The 23,535-nt window shown below is 39.7% G+C and overlaps 2 protein-coding genes across 7 annotated transcripts in view; one reads left to right on the top strand and one right to left on the bottom strand.

Moving 5' to 3' along the window:
- Positions 1 to 10,029: 10,029 nt before the first annotated feature.
- Positions 10,030 to 12,707, bottom strand: bloc1s2 (biogenesis of lysosomal organelles complex-1, subunit 2). Its single transcript, XM_067512294.1, has 5 exons — positions 12,466 to 12,707; positions 11,722 to 11,838; positions 11,421 to 11,540; positions 11,211 to 11,315; positions 10,030 to 10,780 (listed from the first exon to the last, which is right to left on the bottom strand). Exons 1-5 carry the CDS (start codon positions 12,629 to 12,631, stop codon positions 10,749 to 10,751), a joined length of 540 nt encoding a protein of 179 aa, XP_067368395.1. The 5' UTR covers positions 12,632 to 12,707; the 3' UTR covers positions 10,030 to 10,748.
- Positions 12,708 to 13,223: 516 nt separating this feature from the next.
- The window catches only part of usp24 (ubiquitin specific peptidase 24), a 32,702-nt gene continuing 22,390 nt past the window's right edge, over positions 13,224 to 23,535 (top strand). For 2 of the 6 annotated variants that reach the window (XM_067512287.1, XM_067512286.1), the window contains exons 1-15: positions 13,224 to 13,679; positions 16,706 to 16,874; positions 17,098 to 17,165; positions 17,258 to 17,401; positions 17,712 to 17,837; positions 18,148 to 18,183; positions 18,288 to 18,353; positions 19,433 to 19,540; positions 19,710 to 19,784; positions 20,361 to 20,519; positions 20,623 to 20,737; positions 21,160 to 21,263; positions 21,416 to 21,523; positions 21,631 to 21,726; positions 21,851 to 22,012. In XM_067512287.1, the coding sequence (XP_067368388.1) occupies positions 13,401 to 13,679; positions 16,706 to 16,874; positions 17,098 to 17,165; positions 17,258 to 17,401; positions 17,712 to 17,837; positions 18,148 to 18,183; positions 18,288 to 18,353; positions 19,433 to 19,540; positions 19,710 to 19,784; positions 20,361 to 20,519; positions 20,623 to 20,737; positions 21,160 to 21,263; positions 21,416 to 21,523; positions 21,631 to 21,726; positions 21,851 to 22,012 (1,815 nt within the window). In that variant the 5' untranslated portion in view covers positions 13,224 to 13,400. The remainder of the gene's footprint in view (positions 13,680 to 16,705; positions 16,875 to 17,097; positions 17,166 to 17,257; positions 17,402 to 17,711; positions 17,838 to 18,147; positions 18,184 to 18,287; positions 18,354 to 19,432; positions 19,541 to 19,709; positions 19,785 to 20,360; positions 20,520 to 20,622; positions 20,738 to 21,159; positions 21,264 to 21,415; positions 21,524 to 21,630; positions 21,727 to 21,850; positions 22,013 to 23,535) is intronic. The other 4 variants (XM_067512289.1, XM_067512288.1, XM_067512291.1 and 1 more) reach the window with 3 other exon arrangements.

The raw sequence follows: 23,535 nt of genomic DNA, 5'->3' as shown, positions 1-23,535 counted from the left end.
CAAGCAAAATAATGGAAATTAACAATGCAGCATGTTGGGGCCCCCTGGACAGCCACGAGACCTACAGGACACTCCAGAGTTGCCTATGCCATGGGCCCTGCTGAAACTATATTCTACTATATACACACGTACACATGCATAACCTAGAAAAAAACTGCCTGACTTGTCCTCCTGCTTTCTGTAGGTTGCTGTCACGTGGGTAGCATGAGGCTTGGTCCGGACTGGGCTTGTCCCCTGAGGTCAGCTTATCAGCCCTTCTGCCTGGTGCATCCTATACTTCGGCTTCTGAATAGCCACTACAGATCCTTATTGTTTTACCGCTATAGCAAGCAAAGCTTTGGAAGTGTAGGAAGTCTGGAAGTGACTGATTCACTGGGACAGAAACCACCTTCCACTGAGTACTTTCCTTACACTTCTAATAAGTGTATATTTGTGTTCTGTACATGGGGGCAGTTTCCTTGTATTTGTATTATTGATGAAATGCCCCTACAGCATTATTACACTGTTACAATGTGTTCTTGCTGCAACACATCAGCTTTGTCATGGTGACCCAGAGAGAGTCTTACATCATGCTTTCTGTGAACGGGCAGTTTCCCGTTCCACAGAGTCTCAGGAGACACTTTGGACTGACATTGCTGTGGTCAGGTCCAGAAGTTATTCTGTGCAGAGGTAAATCCTACAGCATAGGAGGTTTGTTACATTACGTTGTCAGTGTGTGAGCAGTGACAAGCAGGTCTCCACCATGTGTACTTTAACACATCGAGACTGTGTCATGAAACAGGATGCTTTGCTGTATATAGGTTTAAACTCAGGAGGAAAATACACACCCTTCAGCATCCTCATCTGCAGCTCAACTGTTCCTGTTTTTGGAACCAACTATAAAAGGTATCATTAATATACAAACACACACAGAAAGTCTCACACATACAAACACAAACATACCACTGCCAAGCAAAGGAGGAAGGAGCGCTGTTGAGAACCTTTACACAAAAAGACATTTTTAGAAAGGTCCTCTTGAGTAGGGAAACAAAGGAGGGAAGTGACATGACGTCGCACAGGGGGGAATCTCAGGGTCACCAGTGGCTTGACAGAGACGCCTATGGAACAGTCTCACACATACACACTCTTATTTCACGCACACACACACACACACACACACACACACACACACAAATATACACACATCCAAGTGATAAACACAGTCAAGGTCTTCTGCGCTGCTCTCAAAATAACCATTTCCTCGTCCCCCACCTTATTTGCTGATATTAGAATCATAAGGGTATTTTGTATCCACATTCTCTTTCCTTCAGCAAATACCAAAAAAAATGCCCTGTGTTTTATCGAGGGATGTTTAGATTATCTGTCCTGATGCACCTGTGAACCTGTGACAAACCATAATGTAACATGGAGGAAACAATATGTAAATGCTCTCAAACCAACACGTTTGCATGCCAAAGGCAAATAATGTGGTGTAGCTGGCTTTATCAATGGCAGATGAAAAAACCTGGGAATTCTTAAAATGCATTAGGGTAGAAGTCTGTTGCTGGTGTTGAGTTGCACACTCCTTACACCTACACATTGCTTTGGACAACACCACTGGTCAAAAATAGAACAAAGGTTAGGGGGACTGGTCTCAAAGAAAATGGTCTGGTTGTTGTTAAAAACATAGTTAAATGTCATCTATAGCAAAACTGCATGTGGATACTGCTTAAGGAAATAGTTTGACATTTTAGGAAATGTGTTTATTTGCTCTTCAACATTTAAATGAGAAGACTGATGCAACCTTCATGTCCGTATGTTAATCCATTTAACAGGGCACTGGTATTTTCCTGGAGTCTGGCAACAAGCTGAGAAATAGTTAGTTTTCAGTTTTTGTTGAAATTGTTTTGAAGTGGTGTTGGGTCACCTGCATGATAATTTTAAAAGATGTATGTTGTGGTGTTTCTATTATTTTGGCAAATGAATGGCAAATTAATTTCACCTATCTGTAAAATGCAGTACAGTTTAACATTATTACCTTCACAAAGGAGGATTTATTAAAGCACTTTTGGCTTAGACTGATTTATTTTCAGCTAACTGCAGCCTGCCTAATAAGCTGCCAATTCAGTGGCATTTGCAAGGACAGATTGTTTCTTATAGCAATACTAACGTGCCCGTGTGTGTGTTGGATGAGTTTTTGCTGGCTGTAATCATTCCTTCTATTCATGCTGGCAAATAAAAATCCCTTCCTAGTGTGCCTCCAGTGTAAGTGATTAATGATAATGTATACATTATATTGCGAACTTCTGCAGCCTGAGGTCGCCAAAACAACCGAGTGCCTTCTGAAAACACCTGTCTGACTTTGTAAAGTTGGGGACTTCTCCTTGGAGAGTAATGCCTGATGTGGAGATGAGGACAGGACTGTGGAGGCCAGGCTCTGCTTCTCACATCTGGTTTGTGTTAGATCTGTTACAGAGAGTATGATTTTCAAAACCAGAGGGGGCAAAACCATCAATCATGTCTCCCGTCTCTTTTTTTCTCTCTTCATGGCATTTGAGGCTACATAGGGGGACTCATGTTATTGGTGTTTACCAGTACCACTAAATGTAAAACCCATGTACAATAAAAAAAAAAAAAACAGGTGAGACCAAAATCACAGTAAAGAACTGTCCTCGTGAACAGAATAATGTGGTTATCAGAGGAAGCTGGCCTCTAGTCTAATAGGTAAATGAGAAGATTCAGTTACATATAATTTGCAAAAGGCAAATGAACTGCTTCTGGAGAAAATGTGTAGCGGCTACATTACCTCCCAAACACAAACACCCATGCATGACGCATGTGCATAAGTGGTTCAGAACTAACAACATTTTCTCATTCATCCAGATTCAAGGCCCTACTCATACTAATTCAATATGTGGATAATTCCCGTACGTAATGGTAGACTGAGCTTTGATAGGATAATGACGACTTGGAGACCAGGGGGGGTGGGGTTGTAAAATTCAAAACACAATCACACACTGCAGGAGAAGTGAAGTAAGGATTGTGCATCAGCTGACATCTGGCAAGCAACAAGACAAACACAGACCAGGAGACCAAATCTTCATCTGATGGTCTTGACATTGTCATGTCATTTAGATGAAACTACCTGTCTAACCTGTTGGCCAAGCCACTGCAGCTTAGAGTAAGGAGATACAATATGGATACGAGACCTAAATAAGGTACCAAGTGTTTCCTCTTTGCTTGGGTGAAAGTAGTATTCAAGGACAGTTTAAAGGAGCATGGTCTGCATGCTGACACCTGCTCAGTCTGTGTGGGTCCTCTCAGATGACAACATTTCGCATGCAGACCCTTTTGAGCACACAGACACAATTGGCCTGAAAGAGTAAATGTATTAATCACTGGACCCTTCTGTTTATATTTCACCTTAGGGAGCCCTTTATCACAGTGTGCTGCTACAGCTACATGAACCAAACCAGCAGGAGAGTTTTGAGACCTGCGTCGTGATTGGCGTTTCTGTTGCCAAGGTCAAGCAGTTGGGTATTAAGCTTTTTTTTTTTTTTTTGTGAGGGTGGGACTCTACGCCAAAGTTAAACAACTGTATCACCTGTTACAGGGCTCTGTAGATTTGTCACGTAAAAAGCTGACTTCCATACAAAAACTCATGTATCCAAATTTAAAGTCTGAATGACTGAATGCTGGTTCACTCCTGGAACCGCTCTGACTCACAAACAGTTTTTGTATTAATTATATTTGTTTTATTTAGTCATGTACTCCTACTCCAAGTCCTGGTACATGATGTTGACCCTTATACTATGAAAATGTTTCAAAACCATTAAAAAGACATTGAAAAAGTTGGTGTGGGAGACAACAAAGAGACAAAAGAACCGCCTGATGTTTTTGGCAGACTAAGATTGGCTGCATCATGACCTGAGGACACGGTTACTGTAGCATGACCAGCTACAGACTAACATACGCAGCAGAACTGCCCAGCTGAACCAGGTGCAGTGACATTTGTGTTTTCTGGATAAATATGGCAAATATTATTTCAGCCTGCCACCCTTGAATTTTTTTGCCGGTGCTTAGCTTGGACAACTGTCCATTGCTCATTCACAGACTGGGACCAGTTGAGAAAGAGAGATCACAGAGATTGCTCAATTGATTCATTTATTTTGTCTAATATCTCTAAATTTTAAAAAGGCACTACTCAGAGTGTCTACATCTTGGTACAGTTTGTTCCTTGGCTTTCACCCACCCTTATTGCTCATACTGCCCATTAGCAGATGGAAATAAAAGCATGTCTAATTCAATGTTCTATTGAATTTCTCTCACAGTACTCACAGGTAACACAAAGCAGAGCGTGTACTCGTCCTCATTTGTTGCCTTGGTTTTAGTGACACACAGATACAGTTTATGTTTTTTATTTGTAACGCAGCTGTAACAAACTTCATCTTGCACTTTTTCTAAAAGAGTTCAAAACTTAAGAAATCAGACAAAAGAGGCAACCAAGACTAAATGAAGGCACATGCCAGTGAAGGAATATTCAAGGGAAAACAGGCCCCATTTTCACATGATTTTTAAATTGCTACAGTGGAGAAGTAACAACAGTAAAATCAACTCTAGGCTTTGGTATTGACCTTGGAACAGGGAATAGTTGTTCTGACAACCTGAGGATCCTTGAGGACCAACACATATCAAAGGCAGAGACAAGGAAACACGACTCACAAATTCAAAGGAAATTTAATATCTAGATGTATTTAGATCTATGATTTAGATTTAGTTTGGCTATTAATGCCCACATTTTTTTAGTGATCGAACTGGACTTTATCACAGAAATAATGTCTTTACAGAAGGATTTGTAAATTTGTAAGGAAGTTTTTCTTTTCTTTCCTACATGCTTCTGAGACAGCAGCTGTTCACAAAGGAAGGTAGGCTAGGACCTGTGGATATATATATATATATATATATATTTTTTTTTTTATTATTTTTTTTTTTTTTTATTGATATTCAATTAACTTTTAACAACTTTAAAGAGAAATAAGCAGCTTGTCTCCATATGTCTGTGATTGAGAAGTGAGAGTGAGAAGCTCTGTCAGAAATGACAATTTGGTTTTCTGCCTTTGAGATTTTCTGGGACTGAGACAGACACTACAGAAGAGATCAAAGGTGATAGAGTGATTCACAGAAATGTATTTGCAAGATCAGTAAACTTGCTTAATCCAAAGCAAATGGAAGAAAATAAAAAAGTATATCTCTGCACATGTCATTTCTGAGAACCCTGCTAAGATGTGGTATGAGATATTTTCAGTTTCTCAATGTCTCACTTGGGGATATTCTGAAGTCCCTTTATACCAAGATGAGTCAACTGAGTATGTGCGTAAGAGTATTATATAATATGTATGACCATCATAGTGCAACGACCATTTTAAGTACATACCTAATGCAAGCTGAGCCACTGACTTTTTACTTCTGAAAAAGGATGTGACTTTTTAAAAACCTACTGTCCTCACCTCCATAAATCCCCTTTACTACTCAAGCGTGGTAGTCTTGGGTGTCACTTCAACAATTTACATATGAGAGCTCACAATGAGTAAGATGGTAGTAAGTCATGCGTAGCTTTCATAGGAACAATAATTAATTTTATTGTCAACAGTGTCACATTAGCTTCCAATTTAGTTTTCCCAGATTCTACTCTCACAGTTTCCTTTTAAAACAAGCAGTCTGGTACTTGCAAAAACAGGTTCCAATTTTCACTTTCCCTTCCACTCTGGTTTCTTTCTCATCATCTGGATCTTTTTCAGGTATGGTGCTGCACTATGCTAGTTGATAGTTCCGCATTTAGTCTTCCTGACATGACTGGCTAATTTGTGTATCATTGGCTTACATGAGTAGTTTTGCTGAAAACACAGGCTGAGAGTGTAACAAACGATGAGCTGAAAGATGCCAAAATTCTCTTTGGAGCTAAGCGGAAATGAGCTTGGTAATAATTCTCTGTGGGTTTGGCACTATAGGCAACACCTTTTGCATTTAATATATTCATTTGAACCAATTTAAATATGTTTCTTGATTTGTGCAGCTTTAAAAGTAGCATCTACAAATGATACACACATCCAGCCACACAGTGCTTACTTTGGTGCCAAAGAGTGTAAGCGGGGTTCGAACTGGGAGGGTTTAAAAGAAGTTGGATGTGTTTAACATCCATGATGCTGGACATGATGCACGTGAAAGGGGGTCTTCACAGAAAGTCAAAGTGGGAACACAAACCATGGCAGATCCCTGGGGGGTACACCAGGACTCAAATATATTGCATCAGGATTATACCGGACAGATCTCAGGTGTTACTGGTTATGACTTCCTGCAGAGAAATGATCTTCAGTTCTCTTTCCAACTCCAGGATTAAAGCTGGATCTGAGGCTGGAGTCTGACACCCTGTCTCTCCTAACCGCTAAGAATTGCTTGGCTCTGTCCCACATCTAAAATTATGCTGCCCGTATGGGTTTGTGCCACAGTCCAATAATCTGGTCTCTTTTTATATTTGTAATAATGGAGTAACGGTGTGCACTTTTGGTCTAATCAAAATGGATTGCTTTTATGTAGCATTGTTCAAAGTGTTCCAAGAGCTACACACCTGAGATACCCTTACCCATGGGTTATAGTTCAAAGGGTTCAGATGTGACATGTGGGTTTTGTGTGTGCTTTGGGGTCCTCAAGTGTGCTGAAGGTGTGAGCAGCAAAGCAAAGTGAATGACTGTGATGACAAAAGTTGACCTCACGTGCCTTTTCATGCCTCACTCAGTCCCTCAGATCTCACATGTGGTTTATATTTGCAAAGAAATACCTCCCAGATCTACTAGCTGCTCCGCAATGGATGCAAACGTGAATGTCTTTGCCATTCATCTCACCCCATTTGGCCACCTTTATATTGTCACTTCTTCACAAGGTCATAGGAGGGTGTTTAAAGGGCTGTTTGTCCCATCACAGTCTAAGCGTGTGAAAGTGGGTGAAAGACAATGGGATAAACGGAGACATTTTGCAATACTACTAAATTTGATGTTGCCCAATTAAGCGAAAGGCTAACGAAAAAACAAGAACAAATGTGGTTTGAAATTGTCTTTTTGAATATTCTTGCTCCCTCTCATTCATGAACACAGGCAAAATTTCCCCAAACTTTGTGCTTGCATGTCAGTTGCACAACTTTGCGGTGTGGCACTCTGCCTTGTTATTGTTAACTGGCCCAGTCTCCCCTTTGGGCTTGGGGGGGTGGGGGGACAGCTTCTTTACTGCAGCTGTTGATGGACATGTGTTTGATAGTTTCTCAGCCACAATTCTGGGAATCGGTTAGGCCAAATCGAATTGAGGCTGTATCCTTTGAAGAGATCTCATTTGGAATAATTCCTTTGTTGAGTTAGGGCTATTCTGACTATTTTGTGTAATGGGTATTTAAAGCTTATTATACCTATAACTACACTGTATATAACTCAACTCATTCACATGTAACTGATATATGCTTTGGCATTATGTATGTGACATTTTCTTGCATTATCTCAGCTTTTCTGTGTATGTGTACAGTTATGCATACTGGAAAGAGAATTAGATTTGTAAAGTTATTGTCTACATAGAAGTCCCCTGCTGTTTGTGGTGTATTTCAGCCCTGGCAATCAGGATTTACATTGTGGATAGAAATCAGAAATGAGAACAGGAATGAAGAGAGAGATAACTCTTTTAGGGAACTGAGGGAAAACATGTTTTCGTGTTGTTCCAGTAATGAGTTAAAATGGCATGTTTGGTCACAGAGTGCAGCTAAGAAATCCGTATTTACAGTCGAAGATGATCATGTTACGCTACACACTACAAAGGTCATAGTGATAACCCAGGTGGTAGCTAGTGGCTCTTTTGTTTTTGCTGGGCTACTCTTCTCCACCTACAACTCAAGTTCACATACACTCATCATAAATATCACATAGACATGGATTTTTCTTTTTTTTCCTGAGAGAAAAAAAAACAACACACATGCTCAATAAATGAAAACCCTGTGAAGTTGATGTGTAGGGTCTAATTTATTTGGGATATTCTGACATCAATGTGTGTTCAAAATTATCCATACAGCCACTAAAATTGTTAATTCAGTGGTGCTAATAATTCTAAAATGTTGTCATTTGCCAAGCTCAAGGCCTCTTAACCTCCTGTAAGTGATCATGATGGACTACAGCTGGTGGCATTTCTGTGCCACCATAAAAGGGGTTTGTTTGACAGCACTCACTGAATTGACCAAAACACTTTACAATGGGAAAGTTTAATCAGCTCAGGGCAGATCTGAGAAAGAGGATGGTTGATTTACACAATTCAGAAATGAGACATTTTCTAAACAAGTGCAGATTCTAAAATCATCAGTTGAACCAATTGTACATAAATACAACTTATTGGGAGGTGTAGACATTTTCCAAGGTCTGGAAAAACCCAAACTGTCTCACTCTGCTGAAAAGACATTGGTTCAGATTGACAGGAACAGCCCAGGGACCATAATGCCACAGGGCTGCCACAATTGGTTGCTCTTAAAACAACAGTGTCACTCTCTATAATAAAGGAAATTTTAGAAAACCATAGACTGAAAGGCTGCCATAAGACCCCCCTACTATAAAACAAACAACCTGAAGCCCAACTACGTTTTTAGCTTGAGCAAATGGCCAAAATAAAATCCTTCTGGACTAGTTTGCATTCAAAATGTGAAGCTACAGTACAGGTAAAAAGACTGGAAACAGGGAAACAACTAGTATGGCTATTTCCAAAGGTTTGAAATGTTTCCTATAGTTCCTAATATACATTCATGCAAAAGAAGATAAACAAATATTGCTGCGATGGATACATTCATGCATTAAATTGGCTTTTCTTTTATTTCACTCCTTCCTTATCTGTATAGGCAACACCTTAAACCAAGAGTTATTTTGTTTAAAAACCCGGATTTGAGATACAAAGTAATGTGATTTTCTACATCTGAATCACATAATTGAAATTTTAGCTACAATGTAACTTAAGTTATATGATGTAATACTGTAACTATACATATGGTAAATGTGTTTTTGTGCAAACAGGCAACCTCTGCAAATGTATACCTCCATTCATCAATCACATATTTACAACAGAAGGTTACCTTACACATACTAGAAATCCTCCATCGTGGTCTGGTTTTGTGGTACTTCTCAAACAAAAGCTTTTTATGATTAGTATGTTACTTTCTCCTATACGCTTGAATGCGTCTTTGCAGTCTTTAACTTTTAGAAAACAACCCAAAATCACTTAATTGATTAGATTTAAAAACCTTTGGAAGGGGAGCTGAATTTATGCCCTAGGGTCCTAGAAAAAACGGTGAAAGGAAGGGATGGAAGAATCACAGGGCAACAGTAAATAATGTTACAGTATAAATAATGAGCGCTCTCTGTGCTGGGGTCTCTACTAAAATAATGACAAAGACCTGTTTTAGATTAGTTTTTACACAAACTTGCATACGTGTGCATGAACCAACACACACAAACACACACTCAGGAGGGAGGTCCTATCAGTTTAGATAATCAGTTGCCCATGGCAAAAAGAACTTGGGATAGTTCATGGATGCAATTATTTATAGGGTGGCCAAAACAGAACCACCTTTTCTTATAATACAATCCAGTATGAATCCACTTTGATCTCAATAATAAACACAGTAGAATTATTACCCGACAGTTTCAACTAAAAAACTGAGAAATTATAACCTTGTTAAAGTAGAATTCATTGCAGAGCCTCTGTATTGGAGTGCATTAAATTGCATAGGTGGTCATAATGTTATGCCTGATTGGTGTATATTTGCTGTGAATTGTCCAGTGCATTCATTTGTTTCCATTTGCTGGTTACGAGTTGTTGTGCTTGTGAAAGGACTGGAACTCAAACTACTTTCAAGAGTTTTTCCAATGATATACAATATTTGATAAATCAGCTATGCATCAAGTCAAGTTCTTATTGTGGTGCAGGTGTGCCATCTGCTGTCAGTAGTTGTGTTAAGGAAACTCTCATTCAACAATATGCACGTCATAGTTTATTTTCAAAGCCTCAAGTTTTCAATGTCAGTATCTCCAAACACATATAATACATTATTCCTTTAAAACCAAATACCTTTATTTATAAACAGCAAACGTAAAACACTTTTTAGAGCTAATGTCACCAAATGGTTTGTGGTACTGTTCATGCAGCTTGTACAAATAAATGTGTAACAAGAAAGAATCCCAATGAGCTACAGTACTGGTTCCAATTGGAAATCTATCTTTCAAACTGGCTAAACTGATCAGAGTACAAAGTCTCTGAACAAGATCAGAGACAAATCAATGAAAATGCCTAATATGCTATTTGTTTTGGTTTAGTAGTGGATTAGTATAATCTGATTCCAGATATGGTTAGGATATGGCTTTGGTAGTTATGCAGATTTATTCTATGTAATGTGGAATTTATCTGCAAAAGAACATGGCAATATACCATATACTCCTGCACACCTTGACTCCATGACAGCTGCCAAAAACAGTGTTACTGGAGATAAATCTAAGCCAAGCAGTGCGCTACTACTTCACGTGCCTTCAGCTGTTTCCTCCTTGCTCCATTAGACGTCAAAGTGACTTGGACCTTTTGCAATTTCAGTCTCAGGTCACATCCTCCCTGCAGCTCCGGGCTCCAGTGGCAGGGAGAGAAGATGCAGGGCAGGATAAAAGAAAGTGAGAAGACAGCATAATTTGTCTGGCTCTTCTTTATCTTCATCGCTTCTCTAGTTTTTTGAATCTGGCCTCTGCAAAGACAGGAAAGAAAAGGTTGTTCACTCCATAGCTAAAGGCTGCAACACAAGAAATAACTTAACCATTCTTTCACATCTCAAATGCAACATAATCAGGAAATGTGTAGATGTATGTCTCAAATGCAATATAGACAAGGTTCGTTGAGAAATTGTCTGTGGCATTACAGTGCCATCTGCTGGTGGACTTCATATTGCTTTGCAATATGAGCTGGCAGAAAAGGCTGTACTATAATTGTCTGTGCCATACATAGCAGAATAATTAGTAAGCACATAAAAAACTAAAAGAGACCATCGTGTTCAAACTGTCCTGTAGGGACTGTGCTCTCAATGTCACTTAGAGACAAGACATAAACCAAAACATAATAAATTAAATAAGGAAACATGTTGAAAGTTCATACAAAGTTCTTTACAATAAATGTCTTACCTAGTTTCTTGGAATATGCATCCAGTTTGTAAGCAGCGTGTTCAAGTGCAGACACTTGCTCTTCAATTTGATTTATCTGGTCCAAGTAGGGCTGTAGGCTGGCATCTAAAGCAAAAATACACCCATCCGTGTGTTAGAAAAAAATAATATACAGAAGGAAGCCGTTTATATCTGAATATCTGCTCAGACACAGAACTGAATCTCACTCACATTTGTTGTTGAGGTCCTGCAGGTTACGGCTGATATTAATGCTTATATCTTTCATTTCCAAGTACTTCAGACTGGTTAGCTTGTTCATATTCTCCAACAGATGGTAATCTTCACAGGTGGCTAAACAAATAGGGAGGCATGAAGCTTATGCTTTACAGACAACAAAACAAAGTGAAACAAGGGCAATGAATGAAGATGAGAAGTGAATAACGAGCACCAGAAATTACTCATCAAGCTATGAATATAAATATACTAGTGTATTTGCAGGAAAAAAATTGAAGCAAAATAAACATGGCAAGACCTGTGAGTTCTCCTTGCAGAAAGATGGCCATCTTTTCAAACATATCAGTGCATAGCTCATTGATATCAGGCTCTGCAGGCTCCACAGCCTCCTCTGCCGTCTCCACACCAACGTCACCTGAACATATTCATAAGGAACATATTCGATGAGGTACACATGCACGATGAGGTACACATGTACAAGTTAGTGCATTTACATTTTTGGCCTTTTCAATCAAAGTTTGGGCTTCCTCACACATTTAAATAGGGTGGCCAAAACATTAAAACCTTCTCTTAACACAATGCTCCAGTACGATCCACTCAATAATAAACACATAGTAGAATTATCACCTATCATGCAGCTTCGACTTAAACAGAGAAATTAAATCATAACATAGTAAAAGTGGCAGAGTTGCTGTTTTGGATTGGGTATTAAGTGGTCAGTGAGTGTATTTTAGAATGGTTTCAGATGCATTGCATCCACAAAAACGAAATATCCAGGAGTTTGACAGCAGATGTCGCAATTTTCTACTGTGAACCACTTTCAACACTTTAATTCGCTGAAAGCTACGGGTTGTCCACCATTATTTCAAAAACTAAAGGTAACAGCAAAGGACAATAAAGACATTATTACGCGAACCACAAAATTAGGAAAGTAGCAAAAACGGTATACGATGCAACCCGCGGCAAAAAAAGAAAAATTAAATGGTTGCTCTGAGGTTTTAGCATTGGTAAGCTAGGGAAACTGCGAGGAAACATGACTCACTGTTGGCGCTGGACTTTTTAGGAGCGACGACCAGAGTTTCCGCTGCATCTTCGGGGCCTTCTCCCTGTGAGCTGGAGTTCGCAGGCGAATTTGGGGACACTGAATGGGCCGCTTGTGCCCTGGAGATGCTATCCATGGCAGCAGCGTCGTCTCCAATTGCAGCCATTTTGTTCCTGTGTTGACTTTCCCTTGTCACATGAGCTAAGCGTTCACGTGAAGTACACAAGTAGCCACAGCCATTCCCCGACTCACGCGCACAACGGCCACGCCCGTTTGTTGTTAGACACTGTTAGTACGAGCTGCATAAACCTCATAGGTCAAATCTACTAGGCCTTTTGAAAGAAACAATTAACCCAATTAATTAAATCGAATAATCAGGTCAAAAGAAATTAATGGAAATATAAACAAAGAGAATCCTAAAATTCATTCGCAGCTTCCCTGATGATGAGTGAGGAAGCATTTTATCCACAAAATCATTGAAATATTGAAACGGTTGACAACAGCATTTCTAGTGAGAATATTATTTTATACTAATCAAAATTATTAGATTTACGTAGGCAGACTTCATTGCAGAAGGTGATTTTTATTATGTCGACTAGACTTTTTTGTATGTTGTTATTTAAAATACGATTTGCTACTATACTGCAAGCTAACTTGTCTACGAAAATTGACCTTATCATTAATGGTAAAAAGAACCATTTGGTAAAATTCCACTGGTTTCAACGCAGAAACGCTTTGGCTGTGCGCGCTCCCGCCAGGAGCAGGCACTACTTGGCAGCAGAACTCGCCATAACACCTGTGTCGGCGCTGTTGTGGGGGAAGTCAGATCGTGACAGGCTAGTATCAGCGGACTGTAAACATGGCGGCGTGCACAGCCATAGGGCTGTGTCGAACACTCTGTTACTATTAGTCTGAGAGACGAAGACACACCAAAAATGGAGACCGAAGAGGAGCAGCACATAACCACGCTCCTCTGTATGGGCTTCCCAGACCCCGACGTGATACGGAAAGCACTCCGGTTGGCAAAGAATGACATCAACGAGGCAGTGGCGCTCCTGACAAATGAAAGCCCCGGACTCGGGTATGGATATGAGCCTATGGAGAGTGGGCCTACCCCTGTCTTGGGCTCGAGTGGAGACGGGGAAAATAGCGGGCGGACAGGGACAGGCGGATTTGATCCCCCCCCGGCATATCACGATGTTGTGGATAGCGAGGTAAGAATAACCTGTGTTTCAGATAGCATCACCTTCAGCAGCGAGGGAGGAGAGGCATGGATAACGAGAAGTAACTGAGGGAGAGTGGGCTCGCCCATTTAACAAGCTAATGTTAGCGCCGGGCTATAACGTTCTGCATCTAGCCAAACGTGAGCTGTCATTGCCGCAGGAGAAACACCGTTATTCTGTAGCAATACTGGACAGGACATGTCACTGGCTCAAAGTGACCGGTGAATTGTCTGCTAACATGCACCGCAGCAACAAAAATAATTGGGCTACATACTAATATTGAACTTGAAATTTAACCTAGCTAGCTAGCTAGCAATTGGCTAGCTAGAGTTAAACGCGCCAGCAAGGGAACCGGTAGCCACACATAAGCATCACTGTAGAGGATTGCAATCACAGATTTTTACCTGGGGCGTTTTTGTGTTAATCAGTTTTATCAGTTACCCCGCAGGCACTTTGTCAGGTATATTCAGTCTGCTTTGCACATGTTGGCTAATGTTAGCCTGCAAGTTGTCTGACTGACTGCTGTCCTCATGTCCTGCAAAGACTGCAGTCCACTCGAATCGGGCTTAGGAGAGGTTTCGCAATTTGTTAGACATACGTGGCGATTTTGATCATTCTTAACTCTCAATATGACAGCTTTCTGTATTTTTGAGTAATACAGTACTATGTATTTTCATTATTAGTTCTGTGTCGGTAAATGAACATATGTACTTAAACTCCCTGCAGGGCCTAAGCTAACACTTCGACCTACCTTACTGTGTTTATGCGGTGTTGGTTAATGATACATTTCTGTCCGCATTGGACATGGTGGGTTTGCTTTGACTGGCACCTTGACAAAGTTTATCTACAGTGCTTTAAGGTCAAAAGTGTTGCTTTCGTAGAGCTCTAAAATCCATGACTGTCAGTTGTAAGATGATAGATGTGGATTACACAACCACTTGTTGTTCCTCGATGGCATTGCTGTTTAAGCTACTGTGATAATGGGCCAGTAGAATAGGAACAGATGCACTCCTCTAGCCCAGAGCTGTTGGACTCCCTTTTTCTTCTTCCCTACTCATCATCACTCTCTCAGCTTCATGCAGGTGTTCATAGTAAGCATAGTATACAGTATAAACATAAGTTGGTATTTAGCATGTGCAAGAAATAGCAAAGTATATTGGGTCAGTGTAAATAATGAGCTTATTTTGGAAATATGCTAACAATGTTGTTACTCTTTTCCCTGGCTAATTTATCCAAAATAAAGTTTCCCGTAGGTACATTTGGATTGGTGATGTACTAAGGAAGTTTGATTTGAATATAATTTCTATCTAAACACACCGGTCTAGTTTTTCAAAATTTTAACCTTTAGTGTAATGGCAATTGGGTTTCCTAATGCATATTTTGAACATTTTTACAGAGATTATATTTGTGTCCCTCTTGCAATCCAGTTTCTTCAGGACATGGAATAAACTACTTGAAAGTACTTTGTTTCCATTCTTCTGTCGATCTGTCTTCTGTGCTTGTGCTTATGAGGCATGTCATAGGTCTTTGGCTCCATGTTGTGCTCCTAAATATAGCCCCACAGTCTCACTGACATACATAAACACATTGCACTTTTGCATGGGATCCCAGGAGAGGTGCAGGGTGCATAGTAACAGGAGCGGTGCTGAGTTTACCTCATCGTCCTGCACAATCACACACATCCATACTGTTCCTTTGAGACTTTAACCTTTATATATTGAAATGCAAAGATGTTTGCAGCTTCAAATAGATATGTAATACTGCCCACTATGCTGTCATGGTAATTTAAGGAATCTCTTCTTTTATACATGTTAATTTAACAGCAGGTTCTGATTTGTTGCTTCTTGGTATTTGGACTTTTGTTTTTTAGGATCAGTGTTAGGTTTCTCTCTCTCTCCCTTCTTCTTCTCATCCATCTACCTGTCATTTCTAATTTTCTTAGGCAGGGAAGGGATGAAATGTGATGCTTCTCTGTTGCTTTCTCCTCCCCATCTCACCTTCCTTTTTCATCTTAATCTTCAGTCCATCACTTTATGTTTTACAGCATGTGCATCAGCATGTAGCACCCTAAAACATGTACTGAACACTTTGGTCATTATATATGCTAATATGTGGAGATGTATTCAAAATGGTAATGCTTGACCTAAAACATTTATACTGTGTGGTGCCCACAGGCAAAATGGACAAAAAGGATTGTAATAGTTCTGTTTTTTTGTAATATAGTGAGTGCTGAATCCCAGAGCCCAGGCATAGTTTAGGAGCATTTTTTATTCAACACAGAAGGTCAAGCTTTCATAGCAGTTTGTTAAATAGGCCAGTTATAGTATGAACATTAATTATTAGTGCATCTCTAATATGATGTGCTAGCAGTAGTTCAGAGGTGGGAGTTTGATCAAGAATATTCAGATGTCTTCATGAATATGTAAGCAACCATATTGTTGCTTTTACTACACATTCTCATAGTCTTAACTGTCAATGGGCATTTTGACAAGCAGCATGCAAAGACTTAGCCACGAATGTAGAAGGTATAAAAGCTGATTTATTTTTAACCTGCCTTTCATAACCTCTTGGCCTGTGAAAGTTGAAAACATTTCATTATTGGTAGCATTAAACTTCTAACAAACCCGTGTCAAATCATATGGCAGGTTTATCATTCTATTTGACTTTGAGTCTCTTACCGTCTCTTACACATAAAAACCCTTTTGACATAATCACTCCTTTAAGTACTTGAACCACAGGAAGCACCTTCCCACATTTGTTTCATAAGATAAGAGCTGAAAAGGTGCAGAGAGAGAGCTGAAGGATAAATTATGGAGGAAAGGTGCCCTTTCCTGCCGTTGCTCTTCTCTGAAAGGGAGGTAAAAAATCGAGCATCGTCCTGCCTGATTTTGTCATCACAGGAAGTCCTTTCTATAATCCTCACACAGGACAGTTGAATTGTCACTATAAATTGTCGCAATGAATCCAGGTCACCCATTGCATTCCGTCACACATTTGTTGTTTTTGTGTCCTAACAGAGGAGCAATGATGAGAATGGGAACTGCTCTGGAGGTAGCATGGAGTTCCCCACCACCAACCTGTACGAGTTGGAGAGTCGAGTCTTTACCGATCACTGGTCCATACCTTACAAGAGAGAGGAGTCCCTGGGCAAGTGTCTTATCGCATCCACCTGCCTTGCCCGACACGGTAAGATGCTTTAAGTGTTAAATGTCTAGGTTATAAAAAAATAAAAAATCTCTCTATCTGCATTAGTATGTGGGTGGCATGTTTTCTTTGCACTAATTGGTCTTTTTCACATGTTATTTTGGACACTTGTGTGACGTGGTACAATCTGTATCTGCTTCTCCCGATTTTTTTTATCCTAAGTTTAGTTATAAATATGTAAATCCAATATCTCCCTCTTTGTCAGGCCTCGCTGATGCTGACGAGAACTGCAAACGGTTCATGGATCGGTGCATGCCGGAAGCCTTTAAAAAAGTGAGTAATAAGTAATAAGTTCTTAGTGACTATTTACAAATGGCATACGTTTTCACTGACCTTCCTCTTTTCTGTTTGTCCTCTGTCCCAAGTTGCTGACCAGCAATGCCGTACACAAATGGGGCACAGAAATTCATGAGGGAATCTATAACATGCTCATGTTGTTGGTTGAGCTGGTTGCAGAAAGGGTCAAGCAGGATCCTGTACCTGTAAATCTGATGGCTGTCCTGACTATGGTAAGCTCTCACTTTCTCTTACTATTTGTAATATTTCACCAGGCTATAATCTTGTAATACATTGGGACCAAACAATAAGGCTTACTGAAAATAAGCACCGGTCGATCTCATATCATTAAGTTCAATTTATATTTAAGGATTTGTCAGGTTGTCCTGTTGTTAACATAGTGGGTTATTTATTACAGACTGTACTTTTTTATTTGTACAGTTTAAAATGTTTATTTTATCTGTTTACTGGGTGTCAGAGATGCATGACTGAAATGTGTTGGGAGCATGCATTTATGTTTAGTGTCTTCTTTGATGTTTCCAGGCCTTTAACCCTGATAACGAGTACCATTTTAAGAACCGGATGAAGCCCTGTCAGAGGAACTGGGCTGACGTTTTCGGAGAAGAAACCAATATGTTTGCCGTCTCTCCTGGCAACACCTATCAGAATGTGAGGGATTCTGTGTTTGTCTGGGCTCATCCTTTACTTTTACTACAGGGCAGTAGTGAAGTATAGGTCCCAGTTTATATACGTGCACTTGCAACTATGTAAAACTGTGCTAGTACTTGTATAGACACTTTCATTTTATCCATTGTTTAATGTTCATAATCGTGTTCAGGGGCAGATAAACAAGTTTTTCCATTCTTACTGTTGTGTAACTGGGCCTGACACACAGCAGCTGTCAGAAATTGTGTGTGTGTGTGTGTGTGTGTGTGTGTGTGTGTGTTACAATAATTCTTATTATCGTAATCTCTTTTAGGAGCCTCATGGCTGGCTCGTTGATTTGGTGAATAGAGTAAGTAATGATGAATTACCCATATATTTTCTTCATAAACAGTACACATGCCATACTTATTAGTTTTATATAATATATGTCTCTTTCTTCTTGTTTTTGTCAAGTTTGGAGAGTTGGGAGGATTCACTGCTATCCAGACCAAGCTAAACACAGAGGAAATTGAGATTGCTGTAAGAGTCACCTTCCTTATTTGTGTCTCTTTGCTTTCCTTACAAATGGCCTGACATATAGGGTTAAGAAATAGTTCTTACCCTTTGGGATGAATTGAGGGAGGGACAGTAGACTGACTTTGAGACAGGAAAAGATCACCACTGCTGTCAGCTGCAGGGTCGCTGAATGTCTCTCTCTTTCCCCCCTCTCAGGAGTACTCACTTACACACAAACACCTCTCTCATCCTCCCGCTGTGTGATGGGTGAAATGCTCTGTTGTGTTGTGTGTTCTGAGGCATCCTTGTACTGACGTTTCCCTCTGGGAACCTGGCCGGAACCACAGCAGTGCTTAGCCATTGATTCAGGGTGTATGAACACACTCCCCCTCTAACCATTAGCATATTAATAAGGCAGAGACTGATGTGTACCAATGCTGCAGTCTTCAGTGGCAATGGGAGTTCGGTAGAGTGTGTACATGGTCGGATAAATAATTTTCTCCAAGCATAGGAGAGAGCGACTGTGAAAGTGTAAGGAGGAAAGATAATGGGAGGAGGACTTCCTTCTCCACCGAATCCCAGGGGTCACTCATTCATTTATCCTCTTTGTGCTGGAAGTGCATGGGGGATTCATTGAGTGAATAGAGAGGGGAGGTGGAGAAGAGTGGGCTACGCAGTGTAACTCAGAAGCAAAGATGGAAGATAGTCATGGAAAAAAAGACAGGAACACAGGACCCATTCATTAAGCTCCTGTCATTTAGCACTGCATGACCAATGACAGCTGGACTCTGGTATTGGAAATTGACCCAAACATCTGTTTACACTCACTCCCTCACATGCAACAGTGAAAACACAGTATCAGTTTAAACATTGTATAATCTCTGTCTCAAAGGCTTTAATTTGAGAGGAGTGGTAGGGAGAGAGTGTGTGTCTTTTTTCATAAGCCATCAAAAGGGGACTAATAGATATATCCCATTCTTTCTTTTTTTTTTAACTCGGCCAAACAGATTATGTTGACACTTCTATAAAAACATGCATGAAAAATTACCGTATGATAGCTATACCACTGCGGGTATTGATAAGTTGGTTTCCTTTTTGATTAGTGTCATGCCAGAGTTCTTCTATCTTTCCATCTATCTACACAGTGTGTATCAGCTCTGGTCCAGCCTCTTGGCGTATGTGCAGAATACCTAAACTCCAGCCTCGTCCAGGTGAGAAACCTAATCTGCCAACATGCACACACACACGCTATGATAGCATATTGGCTGACAGCTGGTTATTTGTGGAGCTTCCTTCTTGTCACATCTTTACATTTTTCCACTATTAACTTGTTCTAGTGTTAAAGTGATGAATTACATTGTTTCATAATGTTTTTCCTAGCCCATGCTTGATCCAGTCATCCACAAGATGATCAAATATGTACAGAACCTGGAGGAAAAGGACCTTAAAGACAAGGTGAGTCTAAAACCTTTCTGTACAATGTCAGGAGAAATCAGCCTCGGACATTGTCCAGAGTTAACTTTCACGCATTTTCACACTCATTCGCTTGCTTTTAATCCTCCCCACAATTCAGGACAGAGCAGCGTACCACACGCACAAGCTCATGCACATAATACGCACAATTTATTAGGGGGCTTGAAGGATAAAGCCCAAGTAATGTCTTCTCATTCAGACATTTGTGTTCTCACATACACCCCCTCCAAACAAAGTCGGGAGACTGTTGGAATTCTTGGACCTTTTCCATGTTGCGGCACCCAAATTACAATGCAAATTATATTTGATTTGATACATTTATTTACATACTTTAAAGTTTAAATGGAATTTACTGTAAAAATACTTTTTTTTTTAAATTATATTTAGTAAACACTAAAACATAAAGAAAAACACTGACACAAGGCCTGAACATACAAGACTGGACAAATTATTTTTATTTAATTGCATCTTGAGGGACTTGTGTTTGTTGTTTAACTTAACATAAATATAGTATTATAAAAAAATCAACTTGTTCCTCACATGTCTTTGTAATCCTAGCGTTTGGTGAGCATTCCAGACCTGCTGTCAGCCATCAAGCTGCTCTGCATGAGGTTTCAGAGGGAGCTGGTTACTGTTGTGGATGATCTGCGGCTGGACACACTGCTGCGAATGCTCAAAACCCCCCACTTCTCAACCAAGATGAACTCCCTCAAAGAGGTCAGCTCTTATAGAACCTAAGCTGTGAAATCGTTTCTTCTTTTTTTTTTTTTTTTCTTTGCCTCATTTCATACATTTTTATTATATGTTTTTTTTCTTTCAGGTGACAAAGTTAATAGAGGAGAGCACGGTTTCTAAGACAGTTAAAAATGCCATTGACACAGATAAACTTCTAGACTGGCTTGTGGAGAACTCAGTTTTGTCGATAGCACTGGAGGGTAAGAAATTGTTTTACAAAGTACTTTGCAGGACACACAAACATTGCAAAAGGGCTGCTTGATTATGGCAAAAATCAAAGTCGCGATTATTTTGGCTCTTGTTTTGTGGTAAAGAATCCATCTTGTGGTATAGAATGTTTGGCTAAACTAAACATGCCACAGCCTGACATTGAGTTTGGGGTTTCAGTGACGAAAGGGAGTGATGGATTTATTACACGGAACAAGATGAAACAAGAGTGTCATAGTGAAACCAATAGTGTTTCATTTAAATTTTTTTATAATTGTTAGAATTCTAATTTAATTAATCAAACAGCCCTAGCCTGTAAGCACTTATATTAATGTGAAACAATAACTAAATGGCATATGCTGCTCCTTTGGTTCAAGGTTGACTATATTCACTCATGAACGTTTCTTTGTCCCAGGTAACATTGATCAGGCTCAGTACTGTGAAAGAATAAAGGGAATCATTGAGCTGCTGGGGAGTAAACTGTCTGTGGATGAACTCTCCAAGATCTGGAGAATACAGGTCAGTGTTTGCCAAATGGCACAACATGTCTGTGTTATTACTGTATCTGTGTATCTTTAACAGGTTTCTGTTTAAAATTTCTTTATGTATTTTTGTGAGAGTTGACAAATATCGTGCACTTTGATTGATGCATTCTTGTGTGTGTATTTCAGGCAGGCCAGTCATCAACTGTGATAGAAAACATTCATACAATCATTGCTGCTGCTGCTGTGAAGTTCAGTTTTGATCAACTCACCCACCTCTTTGTACTCATACAGAAGGTCATTGCTACAGTGTCTCTAAACATGGGATTGTGAGGAGCATGATAAAAATGGCTTGTAAATGTACCTGTATACTATTATTAATAACATGTTTGCATGGTATTTAGAGCTGGGAGGTTGAAAGCGACCGTGTGAGGCAGAAGCTTCTAAGTCTGATTGGGAGGATTGGTAGAGAAGCTCGCTCTGAAACTACAACTGGAAAGGTTTGTCTGTATATCTGTCATTTTGTTAAAGCCAATGAAATAAGGATTTTACATGGATGTAATGGAGTTTTACTTAGTATAGCTTTGGGTCTGAAGTGTCTTGTTTGTGTGTGTGTCTGTTTAGGTACTAGAGGTCCTGTGGGAGTTGGCTCATCTCCCCACCCTGCCTACAAGTCTAGTTCAGCAGGCGTTGGAAGAGCACCTTGGGATTCTGAGTGACGCCTATGCTGTCAAGGAGACAGTGAAACGCAGTTACATCATTAAATGTATTGAGGACATTAAGAAGGTGAAACAGACACTCTATTAACTATGTAGTCATAGGGGCTTTTGTTTTTCATGGGGCTAGTTCCCTAAGATTAAATATATACATTTACTGTTTCTAATTAATTTATTTGAAAATTAATCTTTATGCAGCTCAAAGCATTAGGTCCCTTTTTTTTCCTTCTAGTTTTTGTCCCACTAATGCTCCCTATTATCCTTCAACTTTCGGTCTTGCATCTGAGTGTGCCCTAATCCAGCATCCACACAGCAGCAGTGGGTTGCACCTTGCCTATCAACAGTTTAGTGGGGTTTCTTTGTTTGCTTTTGGAAGATAAAAACGGGTCTATTTTTTTCTCCTGTCCCTGAGCCAGTGCCAGAAAGACTACAGAGGCAGGTTTTACCCAGTCCGCCTCTTTTCATTCTCATCCCATTGTCATTGAGACCTTTTCATGTATTTATGTTAATAGCAAATACTGGGCAAGAATTTAGTAGAGGCATTTATAAGCAGTGTTTAAACAGGGCTTAGTCAACAAATAGAGCTCTCAATTGAAATTAAAATTTTTTATTCATGACTAATTACAGATTGTCTTTAGTTACTTGCAGTTTAATCCCACATTTTATCTACTCAGAATTTGCTCTTAAGGGAAGTTTTTTAAGATTGGATACTTTTATGTGCATAGAGTTAAACTGACAACTGGGTGAAAATTCATTAATAATTAAAATAATTTTTCCTACAGCAAGGTCACATATTATCTCTATGCTCGGTTATAAAGTTATGTGACCAATAAGTCTAAACATTTAAAAACCGGTATTGTTTTAGCGTACTCGTAGCAATTGGATAGATAAACTCACTATGATTAATAGATATCCGTGATCACCACAGGCAGTTTTGACTATACCACTTACGCTTGACTGACATGTGTTTTAATGAGCTATTTCTATTGGCTTTTTACTCGCCAAGTTGTAATTTTGTGTAATGATACAGTAAAAAAGTTCTTACCTCACCTAGGCTCTGACTCCCCACTGTTGAAGGTGTGTGTGTGTGTGTGTGTGTGTGTGTGTGTGTGAGAGAGAGAGAGAGAGAAAGACCTGCTCTACCCTACATTAGACAGAGAGGCAGACAGCAGAAAAACTGCATCAGAAACACCACAAAATAACTGTATCTGTTAATGTCACTGAATGCACTCTGAGTGCAAGAACAACTGAGAATCAATCAACAATCCTACCCATTCACTCACATTGTCGAGCTCAGGTGGAACAGGTCATCTTCAGAACCCGCATCATCAACATAAAAAAATGTTAGTGTCATTAAAAGGAATTTACATTAAAATGTTATTATCGTTATAATGCTGACAACCCTAATTTATACACACATTTATACATTTGGCCTCTCAATTTCGAGAGTGGTGAAGGAAATTAATCTGTTCATTGTCAAGTAAAAGCTATACAAGTTTGGAAGGAATTCCCTCTTCATCACACAGTCAGTCTTCCAATATGTATATCAGCATGAGTAAACTGTTGGTCATGCTGGCTCTCCCACTAGTTCAA

This window comes from Channa argus, chromosome 8 (assembly GCF_033026475.1).
Source record: "Channa argus isolate prfri chromosome 8, Channa argus male v1.0, whole genome shotgun sequence".
NCBI lineage: Eukaryota > Metazoa > Chordata > Actinopteri > Anabantiformes > Channidae > Channa > Channa argus.
The sequence above is the reverse complement of the archived record's forward strand: the minus strand, read 5'-3'. Positions and strand labels throughout refer to the sequence as shown.

Coding starts and splice junctions, on each gene's coding strand:
- bloc1s2 (XM_067512294.1), bottom strand. CDS start 12,631: ATGGCTGCAATTGGAGACGACGCTGCTGCCATGGATAGCATCTCCAGG. Junction 11,839..12,465: donor TAAAAAGTCCAGCGCCAACA/GTGAGTCATGTT, acceptor GAATATGTTCAG/GTGACGTTGGTGTGGAGACG. Junction 10,781..11,210: donor TGCATATTCCAAGAAACTAG/GTAAGACATTTA, acceptor CTGTCTTTGCAG/AGGCCAGATTCAAAAAACTA.